Source organism: Oreochromis niloticus, linkage group LG10 (genome assembly GCF_001858045.2).
Source record: "Oreochromis niloticus isolate F11D_XX linkage group LG10, O_niloticus_UMD_NMBU, whole genome shotgun sequence".
Lineage (NCBI taxonomy): Eukaryota > Metazoa > Chordata > Actinopteri > Cichliformes > Cichlidae > Oreochromis > Oreochromis niloticus.
The window spans coordinates 9033126-9053527 of NC_031975.2; the positions used below are offsets into that span (position 1 = coordinate 9033126).

At 39.4% G+C, this 20402-nt stretch overlaps 1 protein-coding gene across 1 annotated transcript; it reads left to right on the top strand.

The window, feature by feature from the left end:
* Positions 1 to 878: 878 nt before the first annotated feature.
* Positions 879 to 18638, top strand: kif4 (kinesin family member 4). The gene is made up of 31 exons (XM_003450445.4): positions 879 to 1108; positions 1889 to 2033; positions 2202 to 2316; positions 2499 to 2689; positions 2772 to 2861; positions 2980 to 3146; positions 4337 to 4431; positions 4579 to 4698; positions 6291 to 6466; positions 6598 to 6659; positions 6772 to 6904; positions 7107 to 7165; positions 7346 to 7451; positions 7678 to 7785; positions 7934 to 8110; positions 8374 to 8477; positions 8566 to 8710; positions 9699 to 9809; positions 9950 to 10033; positions 10170 to 10283; positions 10386 to 10541; positions 11678 to 11775; positions 12984 to 13113; positions 13245 to 13415; positions 13502 to 13621; positions 13736 to 13813; positions 14531 to 14632; positions 14711 to 14878; positions 15124 to 15249; positions 16577 to 16684; positions 17921 to 18638. Exons 2-31 carry the CDS (start codon positions 1911 to 1913, stop codon positions 18107 to 18109), a joined length of 3726 nt encoding a protein of 1241 aa, XP_003450493.1. The 5' UTR covers positions 879 to 1108; positions 1889 to 1910; the 3' UTR covers positions 18110 to 18638.
* The last annotated feature ends 1764 nt before the right edge of the window (positions 18639 to 20402 follow it).

The window sequence follows — 20402 nt, forward strand, 5'->3', positions numbered from 1 at the left end:
GATTTAAGGTCAAGAGCTTCAGTCAGAGGAGGGGTGGGGCTGAGTCAGACATCTGTGTTGGCTGGTGAGGATAAGCTCTATTGGTGCTTATGCTTCTCCCAAGGAGTTCCAAGTATTGACAGAGGTCAAAGATTGCATATGGTCCAATTATGTGCTCACTTGTCCCATACATTCAATAAACTGTCTTGATATGTTTGGTTGGACTGGTTATTGTCGTAAAATGATATGTTACTGCATAATATCAGAAACACATAAATGCAATGTGAATCTGTGCCCCGGTTTCTGCTGCTCTTATTGTCGGCTTAGCTCTGTCTTCCCTGCAGAAACCTTGTCATCATCGTTTTATCTGGACTCAGCTGTTTTCCCCCTCTGGCTCCCAGCGTAATGACCTTTCTCTTCCAGCCAGAAGACAAGAGTCACTCCCCCATTTCTCCATTGTAGGCTGAAAAACTCATTTCATCGAGTGGGGTGTTATGTCACTCACCCATCTCTCCTTATATTCCTCCTGTCTTTTTTTGAAAAAACAAAAAAACAAATAGTCCCCTCTTGGGCTTTCATTCTTTCTTTCATTTATTTATTTGTGTTTATTAATCCTGGCATCTCTGCTTTAGCTACTGAGTCTCGTGTTGCCTGGACAGTAAAACTCTAGTGCTCTCCTCACTGTGCCTGTGGTTAATTACTTTTAATTATGGCTATTTAAATATTAAATAAGTATTTCGTTTACTAATCGCACCTTCAAGTATATTTCCAAGTTCAAAAACACTGAGGAGAAAGGGTGAAACGGATAACACAGAACAACGTACTAACACTGTACTCTTCCGTTTATCCTGTAGAGGTCGGTAGCGTTGCGTTTCTGCATTGATTCTGCAGTAAAGTTACAAGTAGAAGAAGAAACAGGAGGCGGAGCTGAGTGTTTGAAAGTGGCGGGCAGTAACAACTCCTCTTAGGGACCTAAGTACTTGAGCAAAATTGAAAAAGTCGAGCAAGTTAGCTTTAATAATTTGCGATATTTAAGACTTAATATTCTTTTGAGAGCGTCTATCAGGCAGAATCAACGAATGCAGTTTTCGCGATACTTAAACATTGGCTCTGGAGGAAACGTGTGAAGGTAACGTTAATGTCAATGTTTGCTGATAACTCCCGCTAGTTAGCTACGGTCAGCTGAGCTAATTAACAGTCATCTTGGTGCATTTTTGGTAGTGCTTTCTGTTCTGGAAAAGTAGCACCGCTAACTATGAAGTGTGAATTTCCCGAGTGGACGTAAAGTATGGCTTCTGTTTGTGTCCTCCAAACAAATAGTAAAAAATTTACCGTCAAAGATATAACCCCCTCCGTGGAAAATGGTAGATTTCCACTAGGACAGGGAGTCATGAGTCATTGCACAGCTCTGTTTTGTTCTGATTAATGTCCAGAAGGGCTGAAAGCTGTGGTGAATAAAGACGGATCACCGAGTCGCAACATAGGAAGTTAATTATGGAGCAATTCTTTAGATACTTACACCACCCATTGTTTTACTAAGTCATTTTCACAAATAAACACACTTCTGTAAAAAAACAAAACAAAAACCGCACAAATGTTTGACACTCAGCCAAGTAAAGTGTGCAACCGTAAACTAGCAGAAGAGATTTCTATTTTATTTCTAGTACGTGTTTTTTTTGTCTGTCAAATTGTCTAGCAAAAGGAAAATCTTACATTTGAACATACAGGGACTCCCCATTGCACCACCTGCCTTAATATTGAGTACTCAACACTGTTTTATTTTGTATACATTATAAAGTTGTTGTTTTTTTAAACATCTCTTTGTTCTACAAATATATAATAACATGCCTTTTTAATCACATCAGTGCCAATATTTTTTGGGTAATCCCTTCTTTTTGTTGTTTTGCAGTTATTCATTGGAATATTGCATCATGACAAACGAGGATGAGAAGGTCATTCCGGTGCGAGTTGCCTTAAGATGTCGCCCACTAGTACCAAAAGAAATCAACGAGGGATGTCAGTCCTGCCTCACTTTCGTCCCTGGGGAGCCACAGGTGCTCAACTGCTTTTCTTTCACAGGCATGCCTCACAATATATCAAAAAAGACCTACACTGTGTGTGTGTGTATGTCTGTTTGTGTTTTTTTGTTTGTCAGGTGTTTTAGTTTTGTACTTACATTGCATGTTGTGTGTAAAAACTGCTGCATGTTTGTTTGGTTTCAGGTGATTGTTGGCACAGAGAAGGCATTCACTTATGATTATGTATTTGAGCCCACTGCTGAACAAGAAGAAGTCTTCAGTACAGCGGTTTCTCCTTTATTGTCTGGGCTTTTCAAAGGTAGCTTTTAACTTGATGCTTTTTAAGAGAATGTCTAAGATTTAATCTTCTTCCTGAGATGTGATTATGTGGGCTCGAAAAATAAAATAGCTTTTTATACATTTTTGTATTCTTTTAAATCTATTGAATAATTTTGCAGCTAATAATGCTCCATCCATCATGCGATGTTATTGTTACTGTAGGCTACCATGCCACAGTTCTTGCCTATGGACAGACGGGATCTGGAAAGACCTTTTCGATGGGCGGAACATATACAACGGCTCAAGAAAATGAGCCATCCGTTGGAGTTATTCCTCGAGTTATCAGGTGCATCTTTGCAGAAAAGGAGCAAAGGACAGACTGTGAATTCTGTCTGGCAGTGTCTTACCTGGAGGTTGGTGAATGTTTTTGGTCTGTGGCGTGTATGTACAATAGCCCTTTAAAGTAAAGTAGTTAAGGTTTTCTTTTGATTGTAGATTTATAATGAAGAAATATTGGACTTGCTGTGTTCACCCAAAGACAAACCTGCTATCAGCATTCGGGAAGACCCTAAAGAAGGCATCAAGGTGAGTGACTTGTATGTTAAAAGCAAATCCAATTTTTTTTCATAGCCCACCTAAACCACATACGTGCATTTTTCTCCATCTTTACTTTAACATTCATTGAAAATGTCCTGCTTTCCAGATTGTCGGCTTAACTGAGAAGCAGGTATTTTCTGCCCCTGAGATGGTGAGCTGTCTGGAGCTTGGAAACTCTGCTCGTACCGTGGGCTCCACAGCCATGAATGCTGCGTCTTCACGTTCCCATGCTATCTTCACCATCACACTGGAACAGCGCAGAGGGACAGATAAGTCAGTTTGGCTGCCTTTTTCCTTGATAAAACATGTTTCATCTAATTGTGCAAACATTTTTTTTTTTCTGATATAGACACTCACAGTGCTCAGATGCAAGGTGACAGGGAAACTGTCATAGTCATTTGAATTCTGTACATTTTCATATTCCTGTTATGGGTATTTGTTATAGATTTGCTCTAAATTTTATAGCTTTAATTTAACATTTGTCCAGTAAAAACTGTTTGCCTTGGGTTGTTATTATATTGTCAATTTTTGATTTACTGGAACCCGCTTTGGACACTGTTTTGTTATTTTGCCTTTGTACATCACCACAGTGTTTTTTAAATGTAATCCTCAACATGAGGCATTTGGTTTTATTTCAAGGGGTTTTATGAAAGAATTTTATGAACTCCTTAGGAATTAAAGTTGTTTTTGTACATAATGCCCCACTGTCAAAGTGTAAAAAGAAACTGGACAAGCTGCTTCATGACTGGGTGTTGCTTGTTGCCTCATTATTTCATAAGCGATTAGGCAGATAAAAGATCTGGAGTTGATTCCAATTGTTGAACTTGCATTTGTTAGTTTTTCACTGAAACTCTGAATAGAGGTCCAATGAGAGGCTGGTGCAAGCAAGGGAGGCCACCATTAGCCTGATAAAAACATAATGAATGCATCATAGAGAGAGAAAATGTACTGAGTTGCTGAATCAACAATCTAGTCCATTCTTCAAAAAAAAAAACTAATCCACTCACCAGCTCAGCAACACCAAAAGGACCACAGAAGGCAACTAAAGTGGAGGATCACAGATTATTTCCTTGATTAAGAAAAGCAACTTGACAAAATCCACCACAACCTAAAACTAGCAGCAAATATTCTTGTTTTTTAACGTCATTACGAGGTGTTTGTGTGTAGAAATTTGAGGTGAAAAATGAATCTAATCCATGTTGGAATAAGACTGTAACATGACAAAAGGTGGAACAAGTGAAGCGCTGTGAATACTTTCCAGATACATTGTATCAGCTAAATTGTTGTTTTACACAGAAGGTGGGCCCAGAATTTAACAGGGTTTCTTTTTTGTAAGCTGTTATAATATTTTCCCTTAAACTGGGTTAGTGTGTCTGTGCACGTCCCCATTCTACAACACCCAACCAGCATTTCCAAATTCTTGGCTACTGCAGTCTGAATATTTGTACAATCCTTTGTTTCAGGGCCGATTCAGTTGTTTCAAAGTTGCATCTTGTGGATCTGGCTGGATCCGAGAGACAAAAGAAAACCAAAGCAGAAGGAGATCGTTTAAAGGAAGGTAACCAAGATCAGTTAAAAGTTGTAAGCCTTTAATGTGTGATTGTCCCGGAGACATGTGCTGCTATGTAAGGTGTAAGTTACTTATTAAGCTACATTTGTGTTTAATAACAGTACTTCTGTTCATGCCGTCCATATTTATGTGCAGGTATCAGCATCAATCGTGGCCTTTTGTCTTTGGGAAATGTGATCAGTGCTTTGGGGGATGAAAGCAAGAAAAACACCTTTGTTCCTTACAGAGACTCTAAGCTCACCCGCCTGCTGCAAGGTAAGCTTTGATTTAGATGTTCAGATGATACATTATGGTCATTAGGTCAGACATAGATACATTCTCACTGTGAGGACTTTCAAAGTCAGTCAGGGTTTTATTAAGGTTTTCAGAAGGCTTAGATGCCTGGTCTCCAGGATTGGTGGTGCTTTTATTTGCCTTTAATCTTGCATTTGAAGAAAAATGCAAGAAATAAGACTCATAATTCACAAACATGAATTTATTTGAGTTAAACTGGATATGTGCTGCCTTTTTTTTTTTAGTGTTTCTTTTTCTCATTATATTCTGTAGCAAAACCAGTTTTATGAAAACCATTTTAAATTTGTCATATATTTTGTCCTGATTCCTTTAAAGTTGTATTTGTGGACTCTGCTGGAGTAGATAATTCCATTTAAAATCATTCTTATTTAGCTTATACCAGACTTTGGTGTGACTCCTCGATTCTTCCACTGTCTGAAACAAGACTTTTAAGGTCCCTTCCCTATGAGGCCTTTAAGCCAGCTATGTTCTGAATGGCTGCATTCTGCAAACAAGGTTTGAACAGCAAGTGGAGGCTGCCATTCTACTTCCAGAAAAACTTGTATGGCTGAGATGATCATAAGATGTTGTCACATAGGTCCGCTTCTACTTACAACAGACACAAACATTATGCCTGTCTTGTAGTATGTGGTATTGTCTTTTTTCCTGCTTGTTTCACTTCCATTACCATGAAAAACTGAAACCTCTTCAGACTCCTTGAACAGGATTCGCATTAAGCTTAGGTAGGGCTGTTCGATATAACGATATATATCGGATGACGATATAAAAACGTCTATCGTTTCATTTTACGCTATCGTTTGTTTCGTGGTGTCGCAAAATAAACTGTTTGCGGCAATATTTTTTTGATCATTTTGATGGTCACTGTAGTGGCTATATTAATTTCTTAAAGTTCTCTCTTTCTCTTATATTTAATATAACCACACTACAGACAGACAAGCGGTTGTTTTATACGTTGTCGTTGGCAACAACGACAGTAAAACCACGGCGTGTCCACTTGTTTATTTTCCACATAACCCTTTCACAATAAAGCTCAAGATCCTATTTAGACTTTTCAAAATAAACTGAATCACGTGAAAGATGCAGAGTATTTACAGATGAGAAGCAAAAAAGAGCCGTCAGGTGCTAAAAAGATAAACCTTAGACTCAAACGTTAGAACAGGCTTTTCCCCCGCAGCACGCTGTGTAATAAATACTCACAAAGAAAACGGCGGCCGTTACAACCTATGTCTAAAAATGTATAGTTTCATGGATCTGTTAAAACACTCGACTCTAGGTCCATGACGCCCAGCTGGAAACACTTCCCGCAAGTCGAGCTGCCCGAGATTCACAGAATTTACAGAAAATGTTACATTTTTGTGATTTATATCGTTATCGGACGATAGATGTCTTAATATCGGGATATGAGATTTTGGTCATATCGCACAGCCCGAAGCTTAGGCTTTTATTTATTTGAGGGAGAAAAGCTGCGGGTGTTCAAAGTGGTAACGATGCATTGTAGAACTTAACTGCACCCCTGTTAACGGTTACATATGTACATGTGTGTTTGTCCTCAGATTCTCTGGGAGGCAACAGCCACACTTTGATGATTGCTTGCATCAGTCCTGCAGACTCCAACATGGAGGAAACCATCAACACGCTGCGATATGCTGACAGAGCTCGCAAGATTAAAAATAAACCAGTTGTCAACATCGACCCCAGAGCTGCAGAAATGAACCGCTTGAAACAACAGGTGCAAAAATGGGTGGTGGCCCTCATTATCATCAGCACTCAAATTACTAGTGTTGCAGTTTTTCATTGAGTGGTTTAGTTTGCAAAAGATTAACGCATGTTTCAAATGTTTTCAATGGTACCCTGGTGTAGGTCCAAGAGCTGCAGGTGATGCTACTCCATGCACGTGGAGGAGTTGCTCCGGTGCTCTCTGGGTAAGACAACTTTCTCAGTGAACCTCAGGGTCCAAATAGGACACCAAATAAATGCATCCAGGATAAACATCACCCATACAGCAAAAGGCCATAATAGTTGCCCCTGTTGCAGGTCAGAGAGCGCGGAGAACGTGACTAAACTGCTGGAACGAAACCGCACTCTGCAGGATGAGAACAATAAACTGAGCAGAGAGCTGAGTGAGGCAGCTGGACAGACGGCCCACATGTTTGAGAAGATCATTATGGTGAGTCTGGTCACAGTAGCATCTGTTAATCCTGTCTAAAGAGGAAGATATTACTGCTGATGAAAACAAAAGGATTGAATTTGACATGAACAAAAACAGTTGAAAATCATTTACAGCTGATCTTTTGACCTTAGTTTCTTTCTTACATTTCCACTGTTTTGCATCATCATAGTTTTTATATGCTGTTTGCTTTATTTTGTAGACGGAGCAAGCAAATGAGAAACTGCAAAGCAAGCTGGAGCAACTGCAGCACCATGCAGCGTGAGTTTGCAAAAGCAAAAAGCCCGCAAAGCTTTAGAAGAGGTCTCAAAAAAGCTTTAACAGTAGCTGTGCTGAAATCTGTTCCTACAAAAAAGCTGTTTCATTTTTTAATTTGACTCAGGATTTCAGCTTGTTGTCGACAAATCCATTGAGTCACGTTGATGTTTGATGGTTTTTCAGATGTACTGTAGATCTGGAGAAAGTGATGAAAACGCTGGAGGACCAGGAGCTCAAGGAGAATGTTGAAGTGATGAAGAATCTGCAAAACATCATCTTGGAGCTCAAAGTATGGATGTCTTCTTACATTACAATCCAGTCCAAGAAATAGAAGTCACGTAATAATGGAGTAAATTGGTGCTTCTTTTTTAAATAGAGAGATTTGGGAAATGGGTTAACGAAAGGTGATGACAGCTTTCTTTTGCTGCTGTGTTATTAAACTATATTTTGCAATTCTTCCATTTTTCCACTAATAAATTTGAATATTATGGTTTACTCTTTGTTTGCTTTGTCAGAATGAGAGTGCGGGCATCGCCGCCTCCATTGATGCAGTGGCTGCAGGAGAGGATTTACCTGAAGTGTCTGGGAATGGCAATAAATGTTCACCAGAGGAATCCCCATCAGTATGTTTTCAGTTTTGTTTTCTTAATGTATCTTCCACGAGTAGCGGCGCATCACATTTCTCTTGTCTCGCCCACACTAATTTGACTGAAGACGGTCTGAACCAGATGTAATTTTTGATGTTTTCCAACTCTAATACTTTTCAAATAGGATGCCACTGCCCTAAAGGACTCCCCAGAGGCCTTCACAGCGCATCATGCATTGCGGCAAGCCCAGCTCTCCAAGGAGCTGATTGAGCTTAACAAAGTCTTAAGCCTGAAAGAAGCATTTGTTAAAAAAATGTGCCAAAATGACAGCCAGCTGGAGCCGATGCAATCTGAGCATCAGGTAAGCATTACAGAGTCACTTAACTGTCATCTCACTACAGTAGACAAGTTTAAGAGAGGTGTTACTGACTGCCTAGTTACAGTTTATTATTGGCATTTTTAAACTTTGCAGACATTTCTGCTTGAATAACAAATTCCAAATGGTTTTATTAGTAGAGGCTGTCACATACACAGATCTCAAAGTGTAGTGCAAATACGTGTAAGCCATATTTCAAAATATCATGAAATGGTAGACACATTTTAATCTTTCGGACTCTCTTTCAGAAAAATGTACAAACTCTACAGTCTGCTGTGGATTCACTGCAGAAGGAGAAAGAGGAACTCGTTTTGGCACTTCAGTCTGCAAAGAAAGACACCAACCAGGCTAAGTAGGAAACCCCTTTCTTTGTTTTGGTGCTTGTTGTGATATACGCGCAGGTTCTTATACTTGACCTGACATCCACCACCCTCGTCCAGGCTCAGCGAACAACGGAGGAAGAGACTGCAGGAGCTTGAGAGCCAGCTGGTAGACATGAAGAAGAAACTTCTCGAGCAGTCCAAACTGTTGAAACTCAAAGAGTCGTCTGTTCAGAAAGTTAGCAAGCTCATGGAGGAAATACAGGTAACGGTTTATTTTCCTTTAATGGTGTGTTGAATATTTTGTGCTGCGTGGGTTTTGTTTTGTTTTTTAAACTGATCTTTAAATTGTAGTACGAGACATGCTTACAAAACAACACAGTTGGGAATTGTGATATAAACCACAGTTGAGATGCTTAATCTAAAACTGAGTCCTGTAAAAGCGGGGTGTAGGGCTGGGCTATTAGTTAAATGTTATTTCTAATTGTGCTTTTTGGCTTTAAGCGATTATGAAAACAAGACAGTTGATTTTTTATTTATTTATTTTTTTTTAAAGATTGCTTTATGTCATATTTAGCTCTTTTTTTTTTCTTTTTTTTTTTTCCTGTTTTTTCAAATTTGACCCCTTTCTTTGCCGTTTCTGTGTGTTTATAATGATTTGGCTATTTTTAATGGGAGAAATATTTCTTATTATTTAGAGCAGCTTTTTTTTCCTACTTTTTCCTCCATAAAATCGCAAACTCACAAACAGTTTATTTGGCTTCAGCCATGATGACAAGTCTTGATGAACAAAGGCTCTCTTTCTATCTAGTGGAAGCTAAAATTGTAGCAAGATCACAAGTTGTGAACCTTTGGAAGGATCGTTAACTGCCGCCTGCAGCTGATTTGTCTGCAGATCACACACGAGAGCCTGTGGTCGTATCTCCATATTAGACAATTATAGTTTTTGTTTCTATTGAAAATCTTTGGCAGAGTTTTCAGATATTGTTTTTATAGTCAGAAACTAATTAAGTCAATGTGATGAGAGCCACCACGTAACTGATGAGTCATTTTTGGATCATCAAGCAGCCTCAGTAATAGATGTAATCTATTGTCTTTGTTAAGTAACATATTTCTCTTCTGGCACTTTGTGAGCATGCAGTACAGAAACCTTTTGTCACATGGCGTCATCCTGTGTACTCTGAGCTTTGTTTTTCTTTCAAGTGTATGAGTAACCACAGACACAAGTTTCAAATGTCGCTGTGTCCTCACAGGCTATGAAGACCCAACGTACACAGCTAATGCGGCAGATGAGAGAGGACTCTGAGAAATTCAGGCAGTGGAAGAACAAAAAGGACAGGGAGGTACTGCAGCTGAAGGAGAAGGTGAGCAGAGATAAGACTCTTATGAAGACATAAAAGGGATGATTTCAGTTGTTGCACTCTCCAGCCTTTTCTTGTCAAAAACCTGTTTATTCTGTAGGTTCTTTGACTTCTGTAATCCGTTTATTTTGTATTTTTCGCAGGATCGTAAACGCCAGTATGAGCTGCTTAAACTGGAGAGAGATTTTCAGAAACAAGCCAACATCCTGCGTCGTAAAACCGAAGAGGTGTGGCCCTTCACTGTTGCACAGTTTTTGTTTTTTACCATTTGAAATTTTTGTGTTCATAGAGTTGAAGAATCACTGGAAAAGGTTTGTAGCTATTTATGAGGTGCTCTTTTTTTTCTTTTTTTTTTGCTTAAAGGCTGCAGCTGCAAACAAGAGATTAAAAGATGCTCTACAGAAGAGAAGTGAGGTAGCAGAGAAGCGCAAAGATGCCCAGAACAAAGGCATGGAGGGAGCAGCTGCGAGAGTGAAGGTAGAAAAATATGATTCTTGAGAAATGGTCAAATATTTTGTGTTAGAGATAACTCGGACTTAAAGTTTCACAATATGAACTGTTTTCCTTTTCTGTCATCAGACATGGCTTCTCAACGAGGTGGAGGTGATGGTTAGCACAGAGGAGGCCCGGCGCCATCTCAATGATCTTCTGGAGGACAGGAAGGTTTTGGCTCAGGAGATCAACCACCTCAAACAGCAGCTGGAGGCTGGGGAGAGGCCGGCTCCCAAAATCAGGGTGAGCTGACACATCTGTACAGTTGTTACACCAAATGAAACATGCAGCAGGGCCCTGTTTCAGTGCCAGGTTTGGCTAATAACTCTGAGTTTGTTAACCCTGGGATTAGGGAAATGCTGGGTTTAAGCTGTGAGCTGGTTACTGTGGAAACAGACTCTTTGACAGGCTTTCTTTTGCAAACTTTGGTGTTTCTCTCTGACTCTGCCCTCTGGCTACACCTGAACCAGCTGTCTGACACTGTTTAATATCCTCATTCACAAAGTCACTATCAAAGGTCAGAGTTGAGCCAATTAATCTACAGAAGTTTACATTTTTACACACGCTGAAATCTCAACTATACGTTAGCTTGCTGTTTGCTTGATGTTGTTTTTAAAGTAACATGAGCAGTTGAATAATAAATGAATGATAGAAGGACAGAGACAGCTGTCATTACATTGTATATTTATAACCAGTTCAGGATAAAATCTTTAGTCTCTGTCTAACTCTGTTTCTCTAGATAGAGACAGATCTGTGTAAGTGTTTAGACCTGTAACACGCTGATTAATAACCAACCATTTGTTGTGTTGTAATCGCTCACAATGATGGAAAAATGTCTGTCACAGTTGAGGTCTTCCAGATGAGGCTGAATGATTCTTAAATATGTTTGTGACCTTTTAAATGCGGACAGCAGCAGGCAGCATTCAATGATTCAGTCTTTAAATGATGTTAAACAACATTTTGAAAGGGTACAATGTGTGAAATTCAAAGACTGAACTCATCTGAACAGATGTGAACCACAGATTCAAACCGGATCAGGACCAGATCCAATTTAGATGTGGCTATTTTCCAGCTCATCGTGTCCATTTCGGATCCATTCACAGTGACTTATTTACATGAGTTACATGCAAAACCAACTTAACTCATAGTTTTAACAGTAACTCTGTAAACATCTCTGCTACGGCTGTAAGAGAGCCATCATCTATCAGTGAACTCTGATTGGCTATAATTATAAACATTGCTCTGGGGATCATTAAAGCAGAGTTTGTCTATAAATCTAATTAAGTGTTTTCTTTTTTAAATAAAATAAAATAATTAAAGTGACATGGATGCAGAGAAATGTGGTTAAATCATTTACTTTATGTCATCTCTCCATGCAGCGTCGGACACTGATCATATCTGAACTGGAGAGCCAGGGGGCGCTGGAAACCCCTCTGACGAAACAGGTGGAGAACCTGGAGACAGAAATTGGCCTCAGGTGAGTCATGAAAACCAGCCAAACAAGACACCTCAGTCTCTCCAAACCAGACAATATAAATACCTAGCTGCCATGACGTTTCCTATTGGTTTGATAAGTTTCATTGGTCTAACTCTGTTTCGAGGCCTCTTCGATGAGCGTTTCTGCTGCTGTCATCTTGGTTACAAAAGTGACGAGGAGGGGTGGGTCTGAAAGCATTGTAGTGGCTAATGACCTGTGATTGAGAAGTCGTAAGTGACTGAGGCCATAAACCTAGCAGCAAAGTGTTTACAGAGGTGAAGTCAGAAAGCTGATTTCCCATAGACATCTATGGAACCAAAAGCCTATGTGCCTAATTGCAACTATCGCCATCTGATGGCCTTCACAAAGAATGCAGGTTTTCGGCACTTGCCGGCTTAATCGGCTTAATTTTTCCAACCTGAAAGTACATCCATATTTTTTACTGTCTGTGGTCCAAACTGTTTGTGTGATTTAATGACTATTTTGAGCAGCCTTTTTTTTTTTTTCTTTGTATGTAAAATAACTTTATTGTCTATTTCTAAGATGCTCTCTGTAATAAGTAATAGCGGATTTAAAAAAAAAAAACAAAAAAAAAAACAACCTGAATTTGTTCACTGATTCTTTCAGGGTTTGTTTGGGTTTTTTTTTCACTTTTCCTTGAAGTATTTATTATTACTTTAGTAGCCTCTCAAGCTTTTAGCAAAAGATGAGTTTGTAGTCCAGTTTATGCCGAACTTGCAACAAACCAAGGGTTCAGAGCTGCAAGGAAACATCTAATGTTGCATTTAAGTACAGTTGTTGCAATTTTAGTAATAACTGTACTTAAATGTGTGAGCTGTCACTTTATCATTTTAATGTTGCAATAAATTCACACACGTCTAATATACTTCTTTTTCTTGGTTCATGCAAATAGTGAAGGTCAGTCATGTAAATGTTGTCAACAACCAGTAACTTGGTTCTCTTTGGTTTCTCAGCCACAGTCGGTATCTTCATTGTTTTTAGGCTGTTTTTCCAGAACAAACCTTCACACATGTTGCAGTTGTGGCCAAAAGTTCTGTACTCAAGCTAAAAGGTCTGCTGTATTAGCAAAATCCTGCCCACGAAACTATGTTTTATTTGGACTAAAATGCTGTGTGTGTTTGTTTTGTGCATATATGCTACACGTTAAAGGTTTTATAAGATCTGCAGAGTGATTTGCACCTTCACAGGAATGCCCAGATAGCGGACCTACAGCAGAAAGTTCTTGCTGCAGACAGCGAGGGACGTTTTAAGCAACGCATAGACAGCATCACCAGTATAGCTGAGTCCAAGTGTGCCCTCAAGGTCCTGATGTCAGAGGTAAATAAAATGAAATAAGAATGCATGCATATATTCCATGACCATAACTGAATTGTTTAATTGTACAATAGTCAAATCACTTAATGGTGTTTGGTTTTAGAAAAGAAAATCTAATATTTTTCTTTTTTAAGTTGGTTTCTGCTAAAACGGCCCATGCCAAGCTGGAGAGCGAGGTGACACAGGAAAAGGCAAATGCACAAGATTTAAGGAAGATGCTGGCTGAAGAAAGAAGTGTCATGTCCACCATGGACATGGAGCACCAGCAGCAGCTGGTTGAACTCGAGCAGAGGCATCAAGAGAAGGTGCTTCATACATGGGCTCACTTTAGACTTAAAAATATTGACCTGTCTCAGCTCCATATATTTACCTTTCTTCCTTGTTTCTTCAGGTTCTTTACCTCCTTAACCAACTCCAGAACAAACCTATCGGTGAAGATTCAGACGAAACAAACCAAACCATCAAGGAGAGTTCAAAGGAGAGGGAGCTCCTGCAGCGCCTCAAAGTTCAGGTTTGTCTGCACAGATTTTACAGCTGTTTGTGGTTGAATTAACCTTAGCTTTCTTTGTTTTAGTATAATTAATGCAGAGTTGTTCCCAGAGCTTATGTTGTAATATCATTATAGGAGGAAGAGCTTGAAAAGCTACGGGAATTAAGCGAGCAGAACCAGAAACTGGTGGAGCAGAATGAAGAGTACAGACGGGTAATGGCGCTTTTTTTTTTTTTTTTTTTGTTCCCCCTCCAATGTCGTCATATTTCTGTTGTCATGACTAGCCAATTGTTTAGCCAGTTAAGTATGGCAGTCTGAGTGTTTTATCTTATTAATTTTTTAAAGCAATTAATCGCAGCAGATGGCCCCGCCCCTCCCTGAGCCTGGTTCTGCCGGAGGTTTCTTCCTGTTAAAAAGGGAGTTTTTCTTTCCCACTGTTGCCAAGTGCTTGCTCAAAAGGGAATTGTCTGATTGTTTGGGTTTTCTCTCTACTATTGTTGGGTCTTTACCTTACAATATAAAGCGCGTTGAGGCGACTGTTGTTATGGTGTTTTATAAATAAAATTAAGTTGAATTATTTAAGTCCCCCGTAAAGAAGTTCATGCAATCCTGATTATGTCCTTACGCACCATCTCTACATATTTTGCATCATACTAGTCTTTGATTGTTATTGAGGAGGGAGCTAAGTGCTGCAGTGGAGACAGAATAGACTACAGCTACTACCTGTATGCTGGAAATGCTGAAAAAAGTGTTTGCCTAGATGAAAAGAAACCCGGTCATAAAAAAAAAAAAGCATTTGTGTAATCACACTCACTGCCAGAGGGATGAAATAAGTTTCACAGTGCAGGTTTGAATAGTGAAAAGCAAAAAAAAGTGTTGCAATTCTCTTCACAAGTTATATGATGAACCTAAACCTACCCCTGTCTGCAGAAACTCTCATTGGTGCACCTGGCAAGTGAGAAGAAAATCCTTGTGCCTAAAACCAACAAAGAAAACAACCCAGATGACTCGTTTGAGTACATCCCTCCAAAGGTACGTTTTTTTTGCAGATTTACTTGAAGTAGCTTCAATTTATGATTATTTGAACATAACGTGGAGCTTTCTTTGTAGCCTAAATCAAGGCGCTTTACCACAGCTAAAGCGCAGCTGAATACGACCATCAACATCGAAGAGCTGATGTCACCCAGTGAGGACGAAAACGAGGAGGAAACAGAAGAGTGGCGACCTGAGAAAAAGGAGAGAGGACGCAGAGTGTCAAAGAAACCGAAACAAACCGGGGTAAGACGGGTAGAGGAGTCTGGCACTTTTTTTTCTTTTTGAATTGAACTCCTTGATCTTATAGAAACAGACTGTCCACGGTGATCTTTGAAAGATCAGAAGAAGAGGAAACAAATCATGTGCACCTTATCAAATCGGCATCATGTTATTTCTTTGAAAATTTCACATATTTCAGACCAAAACAGAAATGAAACTGTGTTTGCATCAGGATAGAAGGCCTATGAACCTGGTTTCTCTTCCTTTAGTGTGCGTGTAAAGGTCGCTGCAGCAACAAGCAGTGCAGGTGCCGCAAAGGGAAGATGACATGTGGGGAGAACTGCCAATGTGATCACGAGAAATGTCGAAATATGGATAACCAGGTGCCCGCTGAGGTAGGTTTCTTCATTCTTGCTCTCTGTTCTTAATTTGGGACACATAATAGGTTGTTGGTGTAGATATAAGATTTCCGTGCAGATTTAGAGCTGCACAAGCACAGCAGTCACTCTTAGCTTTTGGGGTAGAAATATATAAGAATCAGATTTCACACCAGTCTCATGTGTGAAAATGTGCTTAAAATGAACTTTTACTAACTACTTTAGAAGAGAATAACAGCTCATACGCTGCAGGGCTCCATTTTTACTCATTAATTGCATCACAAAGAGTTTAGAGATCATATACTAAAGTCTGGCCTGATTTACTAGAAACAACATGTATTTTTTTAATGCAGGGAAAGAGCAAAACTGGATCCCCACAGTGTTTGGTTGTCAGTTTAATTTCAGGCCCTTTCCTGCACCCTTCTGGGATGGATTTTTATAGTGTGTATTATACAATAAACATGTTTCATAATAGAAAGAAGTGAAAATAAGACTCAGAACTGAAGTGAATGTTAGCCTAAGAGGTGCGTTTCTGTGTAGTCAGATCTAGGGCTGTTCGATATAATGATATCGGATGACGATATAAAAACGACGATATAAATGAAACGTCTAAAAACATTTCATTTTACACTATCGTTTGTTTCATGGTGTCGTAAAATAAACTGTTTACGGCAATATTTTTTCATCGTTTTGATGGTCACTGTAGTGGCTATATTAATTTCTTGAAGTTCTCTCTTTCTCTTATATTTAATATAACCACACTACGGATGGACAAGCGCCTGTTTTTATGCGTTGTGGTTAGCAACAGCGACAGTAACACCATCACGTGTCCACTTGTTTATTTTCCACATAAACCTTTCACAATAAAGCTCAAGATCCTGTTGGGACTTTTCAAAATAAACTGAATCACGTGAAAGAGCAGATTATTTACGGATGAGAAGTAAAAAAGAGCCGCCAGGTGCTAAAAAATAAACCTTAGACTCAAACGTTAGAACAGGCTTTTCCCCGCAGCACGCCATGTAATAAATACTCACAAAGAAAACGGCGGCCGTTACAACTTATGTCTAAAAATGTATAGTTTCATGCATCTGTTAAAATACTTGACTCCAGCTACATGACGCGCAGCTAGAAACACTTCCCACAAGTCGAGCTGCCCGAGATTCACAGAATTTACAGAAAATGTTACATTTTTGTGATTTATATCGTTATCCGGACGATAGAATTCTTATATCGGGATATGAGATTTTGGTTGTATTGCACAGCCCTAGTCAGATCTGGCTTTCACTGGCCAGCATATTTCTATCAGTGAGCATTGTTCTGAATTTGGGACTGTTCATCATTTCAGGATGCAAGCTCCACAGAAAGCGCTTCCCGAGACTCGCCATCTCTTCAGGATTCCAGCCCAGGCAACAATACGTTCTTCAAGCCGCCGTCTTGCACTCCCACAAAAAAGGTAAGAAGAAGAGTTGACTGGCATGCAGAGGACTTTGTACAAAGGCTGCGCATGAGTCAATGTGAACATATTTCTCAGTTACATTAGTTAACATTAGTATTCTCATTCAATGAGGCAATTCTGCTATGTAGAAATATAGAACTGCAGTGAGAAAAAACTGCTACAGTTGTATAAATCATCAGTTCTAAGGTTTTAAGTATCAAGATAACAAGGGGGGGGGTGTCTGATCCTTGAGAGGGTCTAAATGATTTAAGTACAACGAGAGATGAACACATGAGATACTGCACCCTGTGATTGTTTTTTTTTTTTTTAGCAAAGTCAAAATGCTGAAGTTTTCTGTGAAAAGTGCACCCAGAGGAATTAAGAGTGTAAGTTGCTTCCAGGTGCTGATAATCAAATTGATTTGATTAATGGATCATCAGTAGGTGAGAGCTCCTCTGTGAAAGCAGACGTTTAGGCAGTTTGCAGCTCTGGTCATTCAGGTGTTTGCTAGCACACGCAGGAGAGACGTCATCAATGATCTTAGAGAACAATTGTTGCTGCCCATCAATCTGGAAAGGGTCATAAGGTCAACCTGAAGTCCTGTAAAATATTCAAGGCAGTTGCCAGTCTTCTCAGGAGTGGATGTGCCAGCAAATCCATCCCACGGTCAGACTGTGCAGTGCTCAGAGGAACTACTAAAAAACCTAAGAGCTACCTCATACTCTAGCAGCTTCAGCTAAATGAAAAGGAAGAAAAAAAACAAAAAACAGTGTGGTTTGTTTGTGTCTTCTCTCTAAAGAGAACACGGCAGCACAGTTTAGCTTTACAAAGTTTTGTCTGGACAAACCACAGGACTTCTGCAACAATGTCCTGTGGTCAGACAAGACCAAAGTGGAGATGTTTGATGATGATACACAACACCACGTTTGGAGAAAATCAAACACAGCATATCAGCAAAAAAGGAGTGGGCCTACAATGTGTGAGGCTAATAAGGTCATTCAGGAAAAAAGGTGATTCTATAAACTGTTGAATCATGGGATGCATTTTTGCAGTTTTCCACAAACAGCTTCTGGATTTCTTTTTGTCTTTGTTAAATGACTGGGTGTTGTTCATCTGAGGTTGTTTTTAAATAAGAAGACATTTTTTAAACATCCTGACACTTAAAATCTTAAAATTGAGAGTATATACTTAGACTGTTTATGTCTTGCATGTTGCATAACCAGCTAACGGTATTGTGCTCATTTACCATTTTAGGTGCTAAAAGAAATCGGAGATATGGGACACACCACCACAGACTTGAATGTGGCAGAGGAAGAGCAGGAGGACAACGATGATGAAGAGGACAAAACAACAGTCAGCTTCCTCAAGAAGAAGAAACGACTCCTGACGAGTTTCCAGAACAGTTTTTTCTCGGGATGCACTCCAATCACAGAGGAGTCCTAATCTGGACATTAGCTGTCAATGTTTTTTAGATTAATGTTGTCCGTGCGTTTAAGTCATTCTGTTTATATGTGACTAACGTGTTACTTGAAAGTAGCTATTGACACTTCAGTTTCAGTAGAGGCTGATGAAAGAACTGTGAATAGCACTCACAATGATTCACAATGACACGATCAAACTGTACATAACTCATTTATCCCCCCAAATGATAATAAACTCACTTTTCTAACACATTAAACCGGTTGTCACTACAGGTGCATAACATCTTCTTGGGGATTAAATTTTAGTCCTTTTTACTGCGTAGTGTCCGCTGAATAAAGTTTTGAAGTCTATTCTTTCTTTTACAGTAAATTGTTGGTTGTTTTTCCTTTTTTCCTTGTTTTTTTTTGTTTTTTTCCTCCTTTTGTAACTGAAAGGTAATTTATTTGAATCCTTCTGGTAGGATTAATGTGGAACTTCTGATTCATTTCGTTGTGTAGATTAAATTAGTGTAAATGATAAATGAAATAAATTTTTCACCAGGAAAACAGTATTCAGTTCATGATGCTTTTGGTAAATGTACATCATGTCCCGGCTGAGCAGGGTGAGTACTGAATGCATTAAACAATTCTTCCAAATCAAATTTTCAGGTGGAAAATAAGCACTTATCAAGATGCCAAGTCATGTATTGCATGAAAACATTGTGATGTCAGGTTTTGTTGTTGCTTGGTCAGATCTCATATGGTCATGGGGTGTTTGTACAAAAATGTTATGTACAACTGTGATACACAGTAGGTATAAACAATGAATTCTTTAAGTGTACAAAGGACGAGGCTTTTAGATTTGTACTGTCACCTCAGACCCCAGATATGAAGGCTCATACTCATGTTTTATTATGTGAGGTCGTCTTTGCTGAAGAAATGAAAATGTGAAGAAAAGAGACCACCAACATCTGGATAACAAGTTGTGACTTTTTAACACAGATATGCTCATTTATTGTTTTCAGCAGATCAAACATGTGACCCTCCCTCTCCAGACAGCTGACAACAAGCCAGCTAAACAAAAACAGCTGGTTATATACCAACACTTTCCCTGGGATTAACAGTTTGATTAAATTCTCAGATCAGTTTTAAGAGTTCTTCACTAAGTGTCCAAGTCCAACATTCTTTGAGCTACTTCAAAGGATGTTTCACTAATAGCAGCTAACAGCGGATAACTGTGGCAAAAAGAGAAGCATTTACAGACAGAGAAGTTCAGGATATCCTCAATAACTCACCTCTCTGAGCTCTGTTTCATTATCCTTTCGGCACTCACTGTGGTGCTGTCAAGAAGCACTGAAAGGGGAAAAACAAAAGAAGACAGACGATAGCAACAGGTGCATGTGCAAGCACAAAAACACATTAGAATATAATTGTTATATTAAAAAAAAGGCTCTGACTCTGGTACTTTAGAGCTTTTATTGACTCATTAAAGTGCAATGCTCTCAATTTGGAGCTATTCTGAGGACGTGTGTCCACAGCCTCAGTGCATGAGAAGATCATGACATACCTGCAGGGGGTTCAGCACAATTTTCCATGGAGATCACTGATTAAACAGTTAAAGGTCTCATAAGGTGCTCCAAAGTTCTCCTCTTTGAACACCCCAGACATTTTCATCCAATCTAGAAGCTCTTATGGGATGTTATTGGCCATGACAGCTGCTTCCCAGGCCAAATGAATTACAAGACAAAGCATCACTGTTAAATAGAAAAGTCTGCTTGACTTTTTTTTACCCGCCCCCAGATAAAAAGCATTCAGGCTAGTGCAAAAACACTTCACCAGAAAAGGCCACGGAGGCGGAAGACTAAATTACAGATTTACGCAAGAAAATAAATAGACGGGGAGGAGCAAGTCTGCACGAGGCAGAAGAGGCGCATCTAGTTTAAGAGGAGAAAGATTTCATCAAGCCTCAGGGAGATGGGTTATGAAGGCTCCCTTCATGAATACAGAAGACATTTTGTCTCAATAACACAGCAGGATGAAAAGGAAATGAGAGGTCTCTCCCATTTGATTAGATTCAGACGTGAGGGTCGAGGACGCCGAGGCTTTGTTGAGAAGTACTTTGAGAAACAGGAGGCGATGAGTTTTAAAGGCAGCGTCCTTCGTAGTGTGCAGCGGGTTTCACATTTATGAATGGAAAATTTATCACACGTCCAAGTAAATTGCACAAGTTGAATTGTGTCATTCAGAGTAATGGCTCTCTGCTCTCATGAAAACATAATGGTTTCAGCTCAGGAGGGTAATCTGAGCCAGAGGCCTTTCATTCTTTCTTTCTGTTT